The 18,474-nt window shown below is 57.3% G+C and overlaps 1 protein-coding gene across 8 annotated transcripts in view; it reads left to right on the plus strand.

Annotated features, from left to right (window-relative positions):
• The window catches only part of RBM10 (RNA binding motif protein 10), a 29,630-nt gene that overhangs the window by 9,658 nt on the left and 1,498 nt on the right, over positions 1-18,474 (plus strand). For 2 of the 8 annotated variants that reach the window (XM_047765684.1, XM_047765679.1), the window contains exons 3-19: positions 4,681-4,864; positions 6,338-6,568; positions 8,432-8,501; positions 10,300-10,373; positions 11,814-11,900; positions 13,936-13,996; positions 14,136-14,312; positions 14,670-14,827; positions 15,004-15,101; positions 15,188-15,275; positions 15,886-16,072; positions 16,180-16,322; positions 16,417-16,534; positions 16,620-16,711; positions 16,798-16,962; positions 18,159-18,308; positions 18,406-18,471. In XM_047765684.1, the coding sequence (XP_047621640.1) occupies positions 4,681-4,864; positions 6,338-6,568; positions 8,432-8,501; positions 10,300-10,373; positions 11,814-11,900; positions 13,936-13,996; positions 14,136-14,312; positions 14,670-14,827; positions 15,004-15,101; positions 15,188-15,275; positions 15,886-16,072; positions 16,180-16,322; positions 16,417-16,534; positions 16,620-16,711; positions 16,798-16,962; positions 18,159-18,308; positions 18,406-18,471 (2,149 nt within the window). Of the gene's footprint in view, positions 1-4,680; positions 4,865-6,337; positions 6,569-8,431; positions 8,502-10,299; positions 10,374-11,813; positions 11,901-13,935; positions 13,997-14,135; positions 14,313-14,669; positions 14,831-15,003; positions 15,102-15,187; positions 15,276-15,885; positions 16,073-16,179; positions 16,323-16,416; positions 16,535-16,619; positions 16,712-16,797; positions 16,963-18,158; positions 18,309-18,405; positions 18,472-18,474 lie in introns of all 8 variants that reach the window. The other 6 variants (XM_047765681.1, XM_047765678.1, XM_047765685.1 and 3 more) reach the window with 4 other exon arrangements.

Here is an 18,474-nt window from a genome sequence, read left to right on the forward strand (position 1 = left end):
AAAAGACAAGATTGAGAAACTTTCACAGCCCAGAGGAGACTGAAGGGCTATGATGACTAAATGCAATGTGGTATCTTGGATTCAGTCCTGGAACAGAAAGAGGATAATAGTGGAAAAACTGGTGAAATCCTAAGAAAGTATGTAGTTCAGTTAACTTTCTAGTTTTGGCAAATGTACCATGGTTCTTTTAACATTAGGAGAAGCTAGGTGAAAGGTATGAGAATTCTGTTATCTTTGAACTTTTCTGTAAATCTAAAATGATCATTTCTTAAAATAAGTTTGACTTTATCAAGATTAGAAACTGTTGTACATCAAAAAATGCTGTTCAAAAAAAAAGTGAAAAGACAGAGTTCCTTGTGGCACAGTGGGTTAAGGATCCGGTCTTGTCTGCAGAGGGTCGGCTGCTGCTGTGCTGAGGGTTTGATCCTTGGCCCGGGAACTTCCATGTAATGTGAAGCAGGCAAAAAAAAAGAATGAAAAGATAACCCATAGAATGGTAGAATGTATTTGCAAATCATGTATCTGATAAAGGGTTAACACCTAGGATATATAAAGAACTAAACAGCAACAGAGAAACCCAATTCAAAAGTGAGCAAAAGTGAGTTCCCATTGTGGCTCAGCGGGTTAAGGAACTGATGTTGTCCCTGTGAGGATGCAGGTTCGATCCCTGACCTCACTCATTGGGTTAAGGATCCACTGTTGCCACAGGCTGCAGCACTGGTCACAGATGAGGCTTGGATCTGGTGTTGCTATGTATGTGGTGTAGGCTGGCAGCTGCAGCTCCAATTTGACCCCTGGCCCGGGAATTTCTGTATGCCTCAGGTGTGGGTGTAAAAAGAAGAAAAAAAAGGCAAGGGACTTGAATAGATATTTCTCCAAAAATGGTACACAAATGGCCAATCGGCACATGTAAAGATGCATACTAACAAGTGTATGCAGAGAAATTGGAAGCGGTGGCTGGTGGGGATGTAAAATAGCTGCTGTGGCACACTGTTAGGCAGTTCCTCAAACAATTAAATATAGGGTTACCCTGTGATTCAGCAGTTCCACTCCTGGGTATATACCCAAAGGCCCTGAAAGCAGGCACTCAAACAGAGACTTGTACACTAGTGTTCATAGCGTCATTCATAGTATGGAAAAGCACCGGTAGGTGGAAACAGCCCGGGCGTCCATCAGCCGATGGGGTATATACCATACATGCATATATCGCCATGAAAAATATGATTCCGATACATTTTACACCATGGTTGACCCTTGAAACCATTCTGCTAAGTGAAATAAGCTAGACGCAGAGGGCCAAGTGTTACATAATTCTACTTCTATGAGATACCTGGAAGAGGCAAACTCAGAGACAGAAAGTAGAATAGAAGTTGTGGGGCCGGCATGGAGTTAGCGTTTAATAAGTGTGGAATTTCTGTTTGGGGTGATGAAAAGTTTCTGGAAATAGATAGTGGTGATGGTTGCACAACATGGTGGGTGTACTTTGTGCCACAGCATTGTAAACTTCAAAATGGTAACATTTTTGTTATTTATTATCACAGTAAAAATAGTTTAGGAAAAATATACAGAAATAAATTTTAAGCATTATAAAAATGATTTATCCAGTATAGTTTTAATTTTCATCTAGAATTGTGAGTGAGGTAGAGCATCTTTTCAAATATAAACCATCTGCGTAGTTGACCCTCGAACGACACAGGTTCGGACTGTGCAGGTCCACTGATAATTCAGATGTTTTTCACTATTAAACACTACAGTGCTACGCGATCCATGATGGGTTGAATCTGAGCATGTGGAGGAACCACAGATCTGGAGGCCAACATAAGTTACACTCTGATTTTCAACAGAGTGAGGGGTCAGCACCCTTAACCCCCACATTGTTCAAGGTCAACTGTATGTAGTTTCTGTGAATTCTCTTCCTTTTTCTTTTTTCCATATATGTCCCCTGTTTAGTGTTTGTCTTGACTTGGTTTGTAATGATTTGGGGTTTTCTATTTTTGTTTTTTCCTGGCAGAAATGTTTTATTTTAATAGAGTCAAATTTAATAGTACTTTCTTCTCTGGCTTATGGATTTGGATTATAGTTTTCCCTATTTCAAGATTATCAAAAAAATTATCTCAGAGTTCCCGCCGTGGGGCCACAGGATCAGTGGAGTCTTGGGAGCTCTGGGACGCAGGTTCGATCCCTGGCACAGCACAGTGGGTTAAGGATCTGGCATTGCTGCAACTGCAGCTTAGGTCACGACTGCGGCTCAGATCTGATCCCTGGCCTGGGAACTCCATATGCCGTGGGACAGCCAAAAAAAAAAAAAAAAATCCCATGTTTTCTTCTGCTTTTCTTCTGTGGTTTCATTTCTTCTATTTAAATCTTTTTTTTTCTTTTTTTTGTTTTTTGGTCTTTTTAGGGCCGCACCCGAGGCATATGGAGGTTCCCAGGCTAGGGGCTGAATTGGAGCTGTAGCCGCCGGCCCACACCACAGCCATGGCAATGCTGGATCCTTAGCCCACTGAGTGAGGCCAGGGATTGAACCCGCGTCCTCATGGATACTAATCGGGTTGGTTAACCACTGAGCCACGACGGGAACTCCCATTTAAATCTTTGACCCATTCCAAATGTATCATGGTTTTATATGTGTGAAGAACAGTTATGAGGTCTTACACATATCTGGGTATTTAGGATCTTACTGTTTCTAAACAGCGGCTCTCAATACAGGCAAGGTATTTATTTCGGCATATTAATTTTGTGCCCAGCATCTGACTTATTTTATTTTATTTTTCCTTTTTATGGCCTCACCCATGGCACATGGAAGATCCTCGGCTACAGGGTCAAATTGGAGCTGGAGCTGAGGCCTATACCCATGGCCACAGCAACAGCAACACTGGATCTGAGCCACATCTGTGACCTACGCTGCAGTGTCAGATCCTTAACCCATGGAGCGAGGTCACGGATCCAACCTGCAACCTCATGGACACTATGTCAGGTTCTTAACTCACTGAGCCACAGTGAGTTATGATTATAATCATTTTTCATTTGATTCTCTTATGCTTTGCTGGCACATCCTCATATCATTTACAAATAATGGTAGTTTTACCTTCTCCTTCCCACCTTTTAATCTCTTTTCTTCATTCCTTTGTTTGTTTTATAGCTAGTATCTGGGAATCATGTTAATGATGGTGTCGATAATGGACATTTTAGTGTTGTTTCTGGCCAGCATTGGGATCCTGCTAGTAGTAGTTTATAGGGGGGCCCGTTTTTTCTTGTTTTAAGTAGATGTGTATTGGTTGCTTTTAGAGGAATTTTTTTCATTTTTATTTTTTATTGAAGTTTTGTGTTTGTTTCAGGTGTACAGCAAAGTAATTTAGTTATATACATACAAATATCCATTCTTTTTCAGATTCGTTTCCTATCCAGGTCATTACAGAATACTAAGTATAGTTCCCTGTGCTATGTAGTGGGTTCTGTTTAGAATACTTTTAAAATCATTGCTTTTTCAAAAAAGAAACAATCATTGGAGTTCCCATCATGGCGCAGTGGTTAACGAATCCGACTAGGAACCATGAGGTTGCGGGTTCGGTCCCTGGCCTTGCTCAGTGGGTTAAGGATCCGGCGTTGCCAAGTGAGATGTGGTGTAGGTCGCAGACACAGCTCGGATCCCACGTTGCTGTGGCTCTGGCGTAGGCCGGTGGCTACAGCTCCGATTCGACTCCTAGCCTAGGAACCTCCGTATGCCACGGGAGCAGCCCAAGAAAATGGCAAAAAAGACCAAAAAAAAATTATCATTGGGCGTCTGCTGAGTATTAGGCACCAGGCTAAGCTTTGGGAAATAGGGTAGTGAACCAACAGGTATGGTCCCCTTGTCTCCTGAAGCTCATAGTCTAGTACTTTCTTAAATCATCAAAGAAATGCCCAGGAGTTCCTGTTGTGGCTCAGAAGAAATGAATCCGACTAGCACCCATGAGGTTGCGGGTTCAATCCCTGGCCTCGCTCAGTGGGTTGAGGATCGGGCATTGCCATGAGCTGTGGTGTAGGCCGGCAGCTGTAGCTCCGATTTGGCCCCTCACCTAGGAACCTCCATATGCCATGGGTGCGGCCCTAAAAAGCAAAAAAGGAAAGAATGAAAGACATGCCCATTAAATCAACGTTGAGATCATTATTTTACCGTTACTGCAGTCGGAGCCGTTGTAACAAAATGGCTGCGGGTGCGAGCAAGGCAACTGGCAAACGAGTGGGGCGGCGCAGTGCACCTCACCCCTCGGGACCCGGCGCACCTTGCGGGACCTTGCTGAGCACTCCGGAGTTTTGTCTTGAGAATAAGAGGGAGTCGTTGAAGGAGCGATGTGGTTGGGCCGGATCGGCATTGCCTTATGAGATGCTCACATTTGGGGTGTAGAGAATGAACTGGGGGAGGCCTGGGTGGAGGTAAGGCCACCAGTCAGCGGGCTACACCCGAGGGCCCGGTGAGGGAACACAGGCACGAATGGGAGAGGTGGCGGAGGGAAGGCGAGGAGTGGATGGGGTTTGAGGGAGAAGTGGGAGCCCGCTCGCCGCATGGGATCGGGAGGTGGGGATCCCTGTCGGGCTGGGGCTGAGGGTCCAGAGGAAGTGAGCCGGTGGGTCACCTTCACCGCTTGCCCCTTTCTGAAAGGACTGTCCTCTTATCGCTCCCCATCCTTCTCTCCCCAGAGGGGGCCGTGGAGACAGGACTGGCCGTTACGGAGCCGCCGACCGTTCACAGGATGACGGCGGGGAGAACCGCAGCCGAGACCACGACTACCGGGACATGGACTACCGCTCGTATCCCCGCGAGTACGGCGGCCAGGAGGGCAAGCACGACTATGATGATTCGTCCGAGGAGCAGAGCGCAGAGGTGAGGGCCGGGGAGGGCCGCTTCTTGCGGGGCCTTTGTTTGGCTGCAGCACCATGTGCAGGTAGCTCTCAGCTCCCATGCCTTCGGACTGTGCTCGGTGGCTTTGCCTCACCTGGAGGGTCTGTCCCCACTCCCCTCTCTGAGGGCTCCTCTCCCAAGTTGAGTCTCCCTGACTTCCATGTGCTTGGCTCTATACTTCTGAGGGCCCCTGGCCACCACCTCTCTCCCTTCTTCCCTGTTGTTCAGGGTTCACTGCAAGCCCTGTACTGCCTGCTCCCAGCTAATTCGGGGACCCAGTGTCTAGGGTTGGGAGGGCACCTGAGAAACGACAGCACTAAGCAGAGCAGCTCTGCAGGGCTGACCGTGGGCCGTCCCAGAGGTGGCAGAGCCCCTAGACAGAAGAGAAAGACCCCTCGGGGCTCTCCTTTGCCCTCAGGGGCTAGCTACTTCCATGACTGCTAGTTAGCCCTGGCCTGAGGCGAGAAGCCAGATGCTCACCATCAGGGGGCCCCTGTCTGAGGGGCGGAAGCCGCCTTGCCTTAGAGGAACCCCGCTTTGAGGGGGCAGTCAGGCCCCTGGTCCCAGCGAGCCGACAGCCCTCCTATCCGGCAAGGTGGGAAGAGCGCACTTGTACCCCCGGCCCTGGGAGGCAAACGGTGGGCTGCCAGCCACCCTCGGGGGGGTCTGGTGCAGACCTCTGTGGTGGGCAGCCAAGCTTCCTCAGGGGCAGCTGCGAGCTGTGCCTGGATGTCTCCAGAGCACTAGGTGGGCCTGGGTGGACCAGGAAGGGTGGAGCACTGTGAGGCCAGGAGGGCTGTGCACCCAGGCCTGGCCAGCTTCATCCTGGAGGGACGGTTTGGGCAACACCCGAGAATCCAGTGACCTCACCCGCTTAGAAGGGAGCCTGATGGAGATGGAGGAGGACTGTGTCAGGGACTAAGGGGCAGCGCCGTAGCCCTTGCACCTTGGCCAGCCCTTGCTGTCTGGTTCTGGCCGAGGTCTTAAGCTAGTCCTATACCCACAACTTGGTTGCAGGGCCTGGGCTGGGAATCTTAGGTAAGGTATGGTCCTCTGGGGCACAAGGAACAATTGTGCACATACTGGCTGAGCTGGCAAGGGAGGAGGGGGAGGACACAGAGCCGGGTTTAGTGTGCCAACCCCTCTTCCATCGAGGTTTCAGTGGTGTCTGGTCACCTGTCTGTGGGAGTTCCTCCCCCACACCGATCGTGCCACCAGCCTCTCCCCACTCCTCAGCAAAGCAGCGCCCCCCCAGGGCATCCTGGGGAGAATTTCCAACCCCAGAAATTGGTTGTGGTCCAGAGCCTATCCACCCTGCCTGCCCCAAGCCTTTAGCCGGAGCCCGCCCACCCCTGGCTTTCAGAGCCTGCCTCCCTCAGAGAGCCAGCGGCCAGCCCTAGGCCCACCCTAGACTGACTGCCCGTCTGGTGTCTCTCGTCTCGTTCTGTTGGCCAGGATTCCTACGAGGCCTCCCCGGGCTCTGAGACTCAGCGTAGGCGGCGGCGGCGGCACAGGCACAGCCCCACCGGCCCACCAGGCTTCCCCCGAGACGGCGACTATCGGGACCAGGACTATCGGACCGAGCAAGGGGAGGAGGAGGAGGAGGAGGAGGAGGAGGAGGAGGAGGAGAAGGCCAGTAACATCGTCATGCTGAGGATGCTGCCACAGGCAGCCACTGAGGATGACGTACGTGCCCCCCATGTCCCCGGGCAGGCGGCAGAGCAGGAGGCCAGGCTGAGTCTCCTCCAGGGACCTCAGCTTCTCCCTTACCCCCAACCTCAGCACCTTTCATCCCTTCTCCCCATCAGCTCCTGTCCCCCAGCTCTGATCCGTCCCCTGGGCAGGCCCTGTCGTCTCTTAGTCTGGAAGGGAGGAGCGTTGGATAGGCTGACAAGGCCAAGGGGCTGCGGTGGTGGGTGTGGGAGGGAACAGAGCATTCCTTCTGCACATTCCACTGGCCATCCATCCGTTCTGCACATGTTGATCCAAGGCCAGACGCTCAGCAGGCCCAGTGCCAGTTATTGCTGGTGGCAGAGATAATGCGGAGACCCTGGGGCCTGGGGGGTGGGGAGGTTCCCTGTGGGCCATTCTGAGGGCTTATTCTCATTCCCCACCCCCACCCTCTTTTGCCAGCAGCATCCAATCTCCCCACTGGCACGGCCACAGAGCCTTGGGCTCTTGTTTGACTTCCTTCACTGCTGCTGCAGCCTTCCCACCCTGTTTTCCTGTGTGACGTTTCCTCCCACCCTCCTCCCTTCTCACACACACTGCCCTAGCGAGCAGCAAAACCCTGAGAGGGCGTCTAGAACAGCCTCCTCACTGGTCGGCTAGTCGGGAGTTTCTCCTCCTCCTCCCCACCACCGGGAGTTCGCTGCTCAGCTCTCCTCTGAAACCCGCTGGCTGCCTATGTTGTCGCAGAGAAAAGCCCACCTGTGTGTGTGAGAGCTTTTCAAGTCTGGCCCACCTGCCCTGTTCAGGGTCAGATGGTAACTGAGTGCTGACATTTCTCTGAGATTGTATCATGCAGTGGGCCATGTGCCAGGTCTGATTGAATCCTCACAGCCACCCTGCGGGGAAGGTACTCTTTGTATTTTCATCCTACGGATGAGGAAGCCGGTCCCCCAGCAGTGAAGCAACTTGCCCCAGGTCCCGCGGCCAGTGAGTGGCCACGCGGAGTTGGAGTCTGAACCTGGACCGCTGAACCCCGGAGCCCACATTCTTGCTGTTCCTGAGCCCTTAGCGTTAGCAGTCCTGATCTGCTCCTCTGTGTCTTTCTTTTTTCAGCCTCGTGTGTGTACGTTTACTCTCCCTTCTGTTGTTTAACCTGATGAGGCCCAGAGGCGTTAAGGCTGCTGCCCGAGAATGCCCAGCACAGGCTCCCCATCTTCTGAGAGGGTGCTACTGCCCTAGGGACCCTGCCCCACCTGGCCCAGGTCCCAAAGGCCTCTGCAGCTTCCCTCTGGCTTAGGTCATCTGGGAAGCTTTCTGAACCCCACGGCCATGCCTTTTGGTCTCCACCCCAAGTTACTGCTCCATTCATGGTCTAGGGCACATGGCTGGGGTTTGCTCAGACCCCAGGCCTTCCCAGTTTGGTACTCGTGTCATGGGTCTCTTGATGCAAGCTGGAGGGCGGTCCCTTTGCAAAGGGCCAGAATTGCATCCCAGCTTTCCTCGCCTTGTGGCTGCACCAAGCCTGTGGTCAGACCACCCCTGCCCACCGTTCTTGAGCTGCTGGCTCGCTTGCTCTCTTGCCGTTCTCCGCCCCTGAGGGTTGTTACGCTGCCATGCTTCCTCACCTTGCACCACGCCCCTTTCTTCATTTGACTCACTCTGCAAGACTGGGCTGAAAGCTAAGACCGGGTCCTGGTTTGGGGCTGGGGCTGGGGCTGGGGCTGGGGTCCCTCGGGGCCAAAGCCCTGAGAGAGGGAGAGAAGACGGTGTGTGCGCATCGCCAGTGACCCCTTGAGGCCCCAGAGGCCCCCAGGCGGCCTCAGGTACCCAGCAGCCCCCTTGCACTGAGCCTGCCCCAATCCGTGTCTCCCCGTACAGATCCGTGGCCAACTGCAGTCCCACGGCGTCCAAGCACGGGAGGTGCGGCTGATGCGGAATAAATCCTCAGGTGAGCTTTCGTTCCAGTACCCTCCCCTTCCGCTGGCCAGCCTCAGCCTCCAAGTCTCCCTCCTGCCTCTGCCTTCTCCCCCACCCTCCTTACCCTGCCTTCCTGCCACAGCTGGGAATGGGCAGCTTGGGGGGTACCCTCTCTTCTTCTCTCCCCCTCGTCCCACTCTCCTCCCAGCTCCGGCCAGCAGCCTCTTGTGTGGGGCTGTTGCGGAGGGGGCGTGGCTCTGAGCCGGGCCGGGTGCTCCCCGGGGGCAGGGCCAGGGCCAGGCCCCCCGGGAACCTCATCTTTGGGACTCCGAGTATCTGAAATGGTAGCCCCGTCCCCACCGGTCGACGCCTTTCTTCTCCTGCCCCTGCCCCTTGCTCTTCCCCACATTTTTCTGGTAACAGCCTCTGACCACAAAGTAGGTCTGACATGGCCCCCCACCCGTGTGTCCCAAGAGGGGAGGCAGGGGATGGCTCTTGTCCAGGGGCACATCCCAAGGAGCAGCCAGGATTGCTGGCCTCGCTTGTTCCCTCCCTCCCTCTTGCAGGCTGCTCGGACCCGGCCTGAGGTTAGCGGGGGCGGGGGGGGTTGTCTCTGCAGGACCTCTGGCCCAGGCTCCCCGAGGCAGGCACAGTGGGGCCTCGCTCTGCCTGGGCTTCTCTCTCCATCTCTCAGTCTCTCTCCTCCCCACACCTCCATGTCTTATCTATCTCCTCCCCTCTGATTATACTGTTCCATCCTCCCGTGCATCCTAACGGTTATTCTTTTGGAGATCAAGCATGCCCCTTGAGTCCCGCCGTGTCTAAGCCCTCCCTGAGTGTGTCCCTCCAAAGAAGGAGCTACTTTCCTGCGGCCTCAAGCCCTGGATCCTTTTCCCAACCCTGGCCAGGCCTGGAGTCTCTCTCGGTAGCATGTAGGTCTTGCTCTGCTGCACCCCAGCCAAGCTGACAGGATTCTGGTCTCTCTCGTCCTGAAGTGGTGTCCCAGGCGCAGCCCCCTCTGCGGCCCTGGATGCTTCTCCCAGGTGCCCACTGGCTCTTTACGGTCTACCTGGTTGATCCTGGCCCCCGTTCTCCTGCTGTCTAGGAGGACCTGGACCGTAGGTGGCTGTAATCTTCCCAGCTTGGCCCCGAGGCGGCTGCCCGGTGAGGCCCGCCTCCCCTGCACCATGGTGAGGCTGAGGCAACGGGGTGTCCCTAGCCCCGTCTGGTTCCTGATGGGCCCGGAGCCTTCCCAGCCTCACTGAGCAGCCTGACCTGGCTTCTCGTTTGCTCCTTTGATGAAACACCTGAGACAGGCCCCCCACCCCGGGCTGTGCCGGCCTTGTGCTGGGCCCCACCACTTGCTTGTTTATTCTGGCCTGTGTGGAGCCAGCAGCCGGCCCCTCTGCCCTCCTGCCTTCTCTGGAGACAGACCTCTCCTTGGACCCTTTCCATCCCAGCTCCTTCTCTCTGTCTCTGTCACCCCAGGCTGTCCAGGCAGGTGTGCCTGAGCCCTGGCTCTCTCTCTTCCCAGCTGGCGTGTGTGTACCCCCTCCCCCACCGCCCCCCAACCTTCCTCCGACTGTCTTTCTCCCTCCCTTCCTCGCTTCCCTCCTTCCCGCCCCTCCCAGCCATCTACCTTGCCTCCCACCCCCTGGTCTTTCTCTCTCTGCTTTTCTCTCTCTCTCTCTCCCCCTTTCTTCCTTTTTCCTTTCCCCACTTCCCTCTCTGCCCCCCAGTCCTCTCCCCTCGGGTCCCACCCCCGGGAACACCGTGTGTCCAAAGCTGTTGACTAACCCACTGCGTCTGTATCTGAATGCTGTCTCCAGGTCAGAGCCGGGGCTTCGCCTTCGTCGAGTTTAGTCACTTGCAGGACGCTACACGATGGATGGAAGCCAATCAGGTTGCTTTGCCGCACTTGAACCCCCCCCCAAACAAATACTACTTTGTAATCGAGCGCTCCCCATCGCCTGATTCTTACGGACACAGTTCCCTGCCCTGTGGCCCTGTGTCCCGTCCCCCACCCCCTCTCTCTCCCCCTTCCTGACCCTCACTGTCTCCTCTTCCCACCTCTCGCTGCCCACTGGGCCTCCCACCAAGAGCCCACACTCACCAGTGGCCCCTCCTGTTGGCCAGGCACTAGCTCTGCCTCTCCTCCTCTCCCGGCTGAGCTTCGAGAGAAAGGGCTGCCGTAGGGGGAGGGAGGGTCTTTCACTTAGGTTCCCACTCCCTCACTCCCTAGGGGACCTCCCTGCTCGGGGGTTAGGCAGAGCCAGGGCTTCGTCCCACTCTCGTCAGGCCCCGCTGGAAGTCCAGCCACCGGGGAACCTATAGCTGTTGGCACACTAACTAGCCAGTCCTGTTTTGCCGGCTCCCCCTGCATGTGAGTTTGGTTGGCCCTTTGATTTCCATGAGATAGGCCCGCACAGCTCTGTTGATCTCAAGCACCAGTCAGGAGTGGTCGTTTCATTCATCAGGACTCACCTTGGTCGGCCCACCCTCCCACTGCACCTGCCCCCCCCCCCCGACAGGAGTCACCATGTGTCCCACTCTGCTGGGGGGCAGGCCTGCCCTCTCAGCAGGGAGCCATGCTGTCCAGAAGGGAGGGGAGCCTGCTTCTCCCCCAGCCCTGCACAGGCTCCCAACCCAGCAGCTTTGGGACCTTCAGAGACCCAAGGATCTGCTCTGTTCGCCCTCCCAGAGCCCAGCTCACTGGTGTGGGGCACTGAAGGAAAGCCTCGGGGGAGGAAGGGGCGATGTGGCAGAAGGGGGGCTGGCTCAGCAGGGGCGGCCCTGGGGCCAGCTCTGCCAGTCCACAGGCTAGTGCCGTGGGCCCCGGACCCTGCCGGCCCCGGGAAGACAGCCTCACAGCAGGACCATCCATCCTTTAAATATGGCTCTTTCTTTTTCCCCTTCTCCAGCACTAGCGCGCGTGCGCTCTCTCTCTTTCTCTCCCCTCCTTTCCCTCCCCTCCCCGTCCCCCCTCATCCCAAGTGTAGCCTGTGTAGTGCTGGCCCTAGGTGTGGCCTGACAGTGTCAGGGCCAAGTGGGGGCGTCCCCCGCTGTCCGGCAAGCTTCGGTCAGCCGAGCACTGTGTGCCTGGTGGCGTGTGTTCACGTGTGCGTGCGCGTGCCCGGAAAGGCAGCAAACAGCTGCGCCCGAGGGCTGTGGCGCTTTCCCTCCCTCCTTCCCTTCCTTCTTCCCTCGTCAGTTCTCCGACCTCCCTCCGTTCCCTGTCCCTCATCCATCCAGCTGAAGGGCTCGCTCACTCTCTTCTCCTGTGCTGAAACGGTGCGTGGGGCACTGCTGCCCAGGCCTCACTGTGCTCTGCTTTTCCCCACAGCACTCCCTCAACATCCTGGGCCAGAAGGTGTCCATGCACTACAGCGACCCCAAGCCCAAGATCAATGAGGACTGGCTGTGTAATAAGGTACAGGGGCGGTGGGCAGCAGTTGCCATGGATTGAAGTGGCGGCGGCAGCGGCAGCGGCCACATCTCTATCTCTCTGGGGCCTCTGAGTGCAGTGGGCGTGGAGGGTTGGCTCAGCCCGAGCAGCTCTGCTCCTTGCCGCCTCCCACCAGTGTGTACCGAGCTTTCCCTCGGCACCAGGTTCTGCCCTCATGCAGCATGATCTTGCCTGAAGCCTCAGTAGACTTTAGACAGATGTTTACGTGAGTGACAGAACGCCAGTGGAGGCATAACGCGGTGTGTAAAATGCAGACTTGAGAGCCAGGCTGGCTGAAATTGGACTCTTCCAGAGCTGCCTCGGTTTGGGTCAGGGCATTTAACCTCTCTCTGCCTCACTCTCCCCACCTCTAAAATGCAAACGCTAATGAAGCCATACCTCTCCCCAGGGTGGTTGGGAGGATTGAAATGTGGTCACGAGGGGTGCGGGTGTCACGCTTGCAACAACACCTGGCCTGCAGTTAGCACCGTTTTATGTCATCTGTTGTCCTGGAGGAACGTGTAGGCTGTTCGGAGAGCCTGTGTCAGGGGACCCAACTTCTGACAAAACCGCATCCACCTGAGACTGAGGGGGCACGCGATGTAGGTCTTTGGCAGTCAGACTCCCTACGAGGGAGCTGAGGCTCAGAGAGATGGAACCTTGAGCCGTGACTTGCTCCCGATCATGGGCCCTGGATGCCACCGTGGGTTCAGATCTCCCCTGGGTCCAGCCTCACTGGGAGCCTTGGGACTCCACAGCCCCATCTCCTGCAGCCGGCTGGCAGCCCGGAGGCGTCAGGGGAGGTTGAGGGCTTGTGGAGGCCCCAGGCCTCCCCCCAAGAAGAACTCTGTGCCACTAAGAATTGGCGCCCATTTGTTTGAAGGCCAAAAAAGTAGTATCAGAGGTCAGGTGTCCAGCGTCTCTAGAGGGCTAGGGACAGAGTGACACGAGGACTCCAGCCGTCCTGTATTTTCTGATACTCCTTGAAACTAGGAGTTGCCACCGTTTAGGCCTCACCCCCTCCCTCAGTCACCATAGGCCCCTGTTTGGTGTGCCGGTCTCTTGCCTCTTTCTCCTGCCCCCTCACCTGTGACATTCCTGTAAAAGCACCTCTGACCATATGCCGCCGCCTCTGCTCAAAACCCCCACAGCTCTGAGCTTGAGCGTGACAATCCTCTGTGATCTGGCGTCGGCTTCTTCCCTCCCCAGCCTCAGCTTTTGCCTCTCTCCTCACCCTCCTACACCAGCCACACAAACCTCTTGTCCCCTCTGCTAGCAGTCGATCCCCAGCAACGCCAAAGCAAACTCCTGGGCCTCCCAGATCCAACCTCCCTGCTGACCTTACCAGCTGAGTGAGCTGGACCTCTCGGCCTGCTCCCCTCCCAGAGCCCCTGTGGGTGACTAGCCCGCTGCCCCTCTGTGCTACATCGGCTTCCTGCTGTGAGGCCCGGAGGCCAGAGGCCACATGCTGGGCAGAGCCTGGCACGGGAGCAGTGCTCAGCAGCTGACCATGGAACAGAGAGGGAAATGTGTGGAAAGCCGGGGGTCTCCAGAGGCTGCACTGCCCACAGCAGATTTATTTCTCCAGAGAGGCAGGATCCAGCCCAGTCCTCGAGACAAAGGAGGGCTGGGAGTCTGGCAGGAGAGGGGCTCCTGGCTTTAGGGGGTAGAAATGGTGAAGGTCTCTGAATAGGGAAGCACGTTTTGGGAAGAGGAGTCTACCAAAGGAACTCGGTAGGGGACAGTTCCGGGAGTTGCTACCGCAGAGGAGGTGGCAGCTGGTAACCGAGGTGGGGGGGTGTGGATTCCCAAGTTGAGGAGCTGGCCCTGAGGACAAACTCGGGACCACGTAAAGGGAGGATTCACGGGACTGAGAATGACAGCCAAAGCCGCTGGCCACCCCTGACCCTGGGACCTTCCCCGGGGGCATGGCGGGTTTCCTGGGGGATCTCTGGATCCAAGTTTGGAGGGCACAGCGGAAAGCCCCAGTCCCCCTGACGGCCTGGCCTGTGCCTCACAGTGTGGCGTCCAGAACTTCAAACGCCGCGAGAAGTGCTTCAAATGTGGCGTGCCCAAGTCAGGTACGGCCCTCCTGCCTCCCTCCTCCCTGCAACGTGGTGGGAGCGGGAAGAAGGCTAAGGGGCCGGCGCTGTGGGAGGCGGGTGCGACCAGCATGGGAGGCTCCCCTGTCACTGACCTGTCCCCTGCAACCCCTGACAGAGGCAGAGCAGAAGCTGCCCCTGGGCGCAAGGTTGGATCAGCAGACTCTGCCGCTGGGCGGTCGGGAGCTAAGCCAAGGCCTGCTCCCCCTGCCGCAGCCCTACCAGGCCCAGGGAGTGCTGGCTTCCCAGGCCCTGTCACAGGGCTCAGAGCCCAGCTCGGAGAACGCCAACGACAGTGAGTCCGTTGTTCCTTCCTCCTTCCTCCCTGCTCTCGACTGGACTCTCCGAGGCCATCTCTTGATGGTGGTGACCAGGACCTGGTCCTCTCCGCCTGGTGGGGGGGACAGACATGTAGTGTAGGACGAGCAGAGGAGCACGTTCCCAAACTCGACTTTGTGGGGCGTTGGGAAGGTTCTCGGCAGGTGGGTGACTGAGATGGGGCTTGGACTGACAAGCAGAGTTTCTCCAAGAGGAAGAGGGGAGAGGACGTCTTTGCAGAGGCCAGAGGAGAGGGAGCATTGAGAAGCCACCCAAGGGTAGGGCAGGAGCAGAATATCAGGGATGCACCCGAATGCTCGGCCTCTTCCCACAGCCATCATCTTGCGCAACCTGAACCCACACAGCACCATGGACTCCATCCTGGGGGCCCTGGCCCCCTACGCAGTGCTGTCGTCCTCCAACGTGCGCGTCATCAAGGACAAGCAGACCCAACTGAACCGTGGCTTCGCCTTCATCCAGCTCTCCACCATCGTGGTGAGGGCGGCACAGGGGGGGGCCGGGCAGCCAGGGTCCCGGCCCCCGGGGCGGGGAGGAGGGACCCTGACCCCAGCCCCCCACACCGCGGCCCCAAGCCTGGAAGTGGGGCAATGGAGCCGGGGACCTCCCCGGGCCTGACCCTTCTGCCCCTGCCCCCGCTTCTCCCCCAGGAGGCAGCCCAGCTGCTGCAGATCCTGCAGGCCCTGCACCCGCCGCTCACCATCGACGGCAAGACCATCAACGTTGAGTTTGCCAAAGGTTCTAAGAGGTCAGGGCCCCACCTGTGTCCCTTCCCCACTTGTCCCCCAGCTCGGGGCCTCCCGTCTCATTCCCAGTCTCTGACATCCTCCCCAGGGACATGGCCTCCAACGAAGGCAGTCGCATCAATGCTGCCTCTGTGGCCAGCACCGCCATTGCCGCGGCCCAGTGGGCCATCTCGCAGGTACTCAGAGATTCCCCTCCGCCCCAGCATCCCCGCACTCAGGCCGCCTCCACCCTCCCACTCCCTCTGCAGGCAGGAGGGCTGGCTTGCTGTTTTGGCTTCCCGTGGACCCCAAACCCTCTCGTGGTGGCTGCTCAGGGCTTCGGGGGCCTCACTGCAGCTCCCTTCCTGGGCACCTCCTTCCAGGCTTTCCTTTCAGTGCTCTCTCGGCTGCTTTTCTCTTCCATCTGGTGATTACTTACCATCCTAAATTATTACACCTTCATTTGATAGAAAGTGGCGGCTGTAAGGAAATTGGGAGATAAGACTAAAGCAGGGGAGGATGGTATTTTCTGACAAGCGACACGCGTACCACACAACACACGTACCAGTGTCAGCCCTGGGAGCATTTTGGTACCTGTCTGTCTTCATTCCAGGCTTGTGTTTGTCGCCACCCTGCTCTGCTGCGGCCGGGTGGCCCTCGAGGTTCACTTGTCTGGGGGCTGCATGCTTTCTGTCAGCTGACAGACACTAGCCTCATCTGTGGGCAGATGCCTCTTAGCAGGTTCCCCTCCCCCCCCACTCCCGCACCCCCTCCTCTGCTAATGAGCCCCTCCCACCTGCCCCTCAGGCCTCCCAGGGTGGGGAGGGTGCCTGGGCCACCCCCGAGGAGCCACCGGTCGACTACAGCTACTACCAACAGGATGAGGGCTATGGCGGCAGCCAGGGCACAGAGTCGTCCCTCTATGCCCATGGCTACCTCAAAGGCGCCAAGGGCCCCGGCATCACGGGAACCAAAGGGGACCCAAGCGGAGCAGGTAAGCCCCGGCATCACTCCCAGAGCCCGTGGTGGGGACTGGCGGGCGGAGGGTGCTGGACCCTGTCCTTCACAGGCGTTCTCCTTTCTCCCGGTGCCTCTTTACAGGTCCCGAGGCCTCCCTGGAGCCCGGGGCAGACTCTGTGTCACTGCAGGCTTTCTCCCGTGCCCAGCCAGGTGCCACCCCTGGCGTCTACCAGCAGTCAGCAGCCGAGGCGAGTGGCAGTCAGGGCGCTGCCACCAACAGCCAGGTGAGGGAAATCAAGGGGGACTGGGGAGTGGCTCCCGGGGGGCCTGGGGGCTTTGGCAGGCACTGAGCCCTGTTGCCCTGTCTTGCCCTCCTAGTCATATACCATCATGTCGCCCGCTGTGCTCAAATCTGAGCTCCAGAGCCCCACCCATCCCAGCTCTTCCCTGCCACCGGCCACGAGTCCCACTGCCCAGGAGTCCTACAGCCAGTACCGTGAGCAGCCGTGGTCTACGGGGACGGGTGGGGGATGCGCTCACCAAGCGGCGGGAGTGTGACCCCGCCCCTTCTCCCTCGCCAGCTGTTCCTGACGTCTCTACCTACCAGTACGACGAGACGTCCGGCTACTACTACGACCCTCAGACCGGCCTCTACTATGACCCCAACTCCCAGGTGATAGGGCAGCCTGGGGAGTGGGCAGGGTCTGCCATCCTCTGCTCGCGGCCTTCCCTCACGCCCTTTCTCCCCCACCTCTGCAGTACTACTACAATGCCCAGAGCCAGCAGTACCTGTACTGGGATGGCGAGAGGCGGACCTACGTCCCTGCCCTGGAGCAGTCAGCTGATGGGCATAAGGAGACGGGGGCGCCCTCGAAGGAGGGCAAGGAGAAGAAGGAAAAGCACAAGACCAAGACGGCCCAACAGGTGAACGCCGGGGCCGGCCCTCGCTCCCCAGCCCCTCGCTGTCTTCCTCCGAGGAATGCCATTCTATCTTCGGCTGCCGAGGGAGGGGATGGCGGGGGCTGTGTCCCTGGGTGGTGTCTGTGCTCCAGAGAGACCAGGCTCCTGGTCCAGCTCTGCTCTTGGCTGTGTGACCTCGAGCCAGGGCAGTCTCCTCCCTGGGGTGGCCCGTGCCATCCAGGTGCACCCCGTCAGCTTTCCGGGCCCCTGGTGGGAAGTGTGGGCTGGCGGGGGCATACCTGAAGCCGGGCCAGCCCACCGTGTGGAAACGAATGGGCGCGGGTGCTCCTTGGGGCCCAGGACCCTGCTCAAGGGTGCATGTCCGTGTCTGTCTGTTCCCATCCCAGAGACCGTCTCGCCGGCCCATTGGGGCGGGCGGGTGGGGAAGTCGCCGTGGCAGTGTTCCACGGTGGTGGGCAGATGGAGGGAAGCTCAGGGTCTTGTCTGTGGAGGAAGAGTATGACAGTCTGGGTGCGCCACTTAGGATCAAGAACTCCGTGTCCCCTTGGCAGCCCCATAAATACTAAAAATGGTGTTGTGCCTGGAGGGTAGGCAGCAGTGTAGAACGTAGCATAGTATCACGTGTAAATTAAATTATAGACACCGGAGTTCCTGTTGTGGTGCAGTGGAAACGAATCCGACCAGTTGTCAGTGAGGATGTGGGTTCGATCCCTGGCCTCCCTCAGTGAGTCAGGGATCCGGCGTTGCTCTGAGCTGTGGTGTAGGTCACAGATGCGGCTCGGATCTGGCGTTGCTGTGGCTGTGGTGTAGGCTGGCAGCTGTTATCTCCAATTCGACCCCTAGCCTGGGGAACCTCCATATGCCACGGGTGCGGTCCTTAAAAAACAAATTAACTAATTAAATAAAATTATACACACAGAGCAAGCCGTTCTCTGCAGTTTAGAATGATGAAATGAAAACCTACAGTGAACCTAATAGCGTGGGTGCCCATCAGGAGAATGGGGCACAGCGAAGGAGGGGCTTGCTGAGGAGCACCGATGACAGTATGACAGAGGAATGGGGACTTTCACTACCGCCTCTCTCACCTGCTTGAGGCTGCAGGGCAGGAAGGGACAGGTGGCTGCAGGGGCAGTGGATGGAGTTGGTGACCCTGGCAGTTGGAGGGTTCCTGAGAGCCTCACCCCCACCCTCGCCCCTAGATTGCCAAGGACATGGAACGTTGGGCCCGCAGCCTCAACAAACAAAAAGAAAACTTCAAGAACAGCTTCCAGCCCATCAGCTCGCTGCGGGACGATGAAAGACGGGAGTCGGCCACCGCGGATGCTGGTTACGCCATCCTCGAGAAGAAGGTGTGTTGTGGCTGCCCATCCACGTCCTGTCCCCAGTCTTGTCCTCCCTTTGGTCCTTCTGTGGACTCCCTTGAATTTCTGTGTCCCTCCACCCCAGGGAGCACTAGCCGAGAGGCAGCACACCAGCATGGACCTGCCAAAGCTGGCCAGTGATGACCGCCCGGTG

Source organism: Phacochoerus africanus, chromosome X (genome assembly GCF_016906955.1).
Source record: "Phacochoerus africanus isolate WHEZ1 chromosome X, ROS_Pafr_v1, whole genome shotgun sequence".
NCBI classification, from domain to species: domain Eukaryota; kingdom Metazoa; phylum Chordata; class Mammalia; order Artiodactyla; family Suidae; genus Phacochoerus; species Phacochoerus africanus.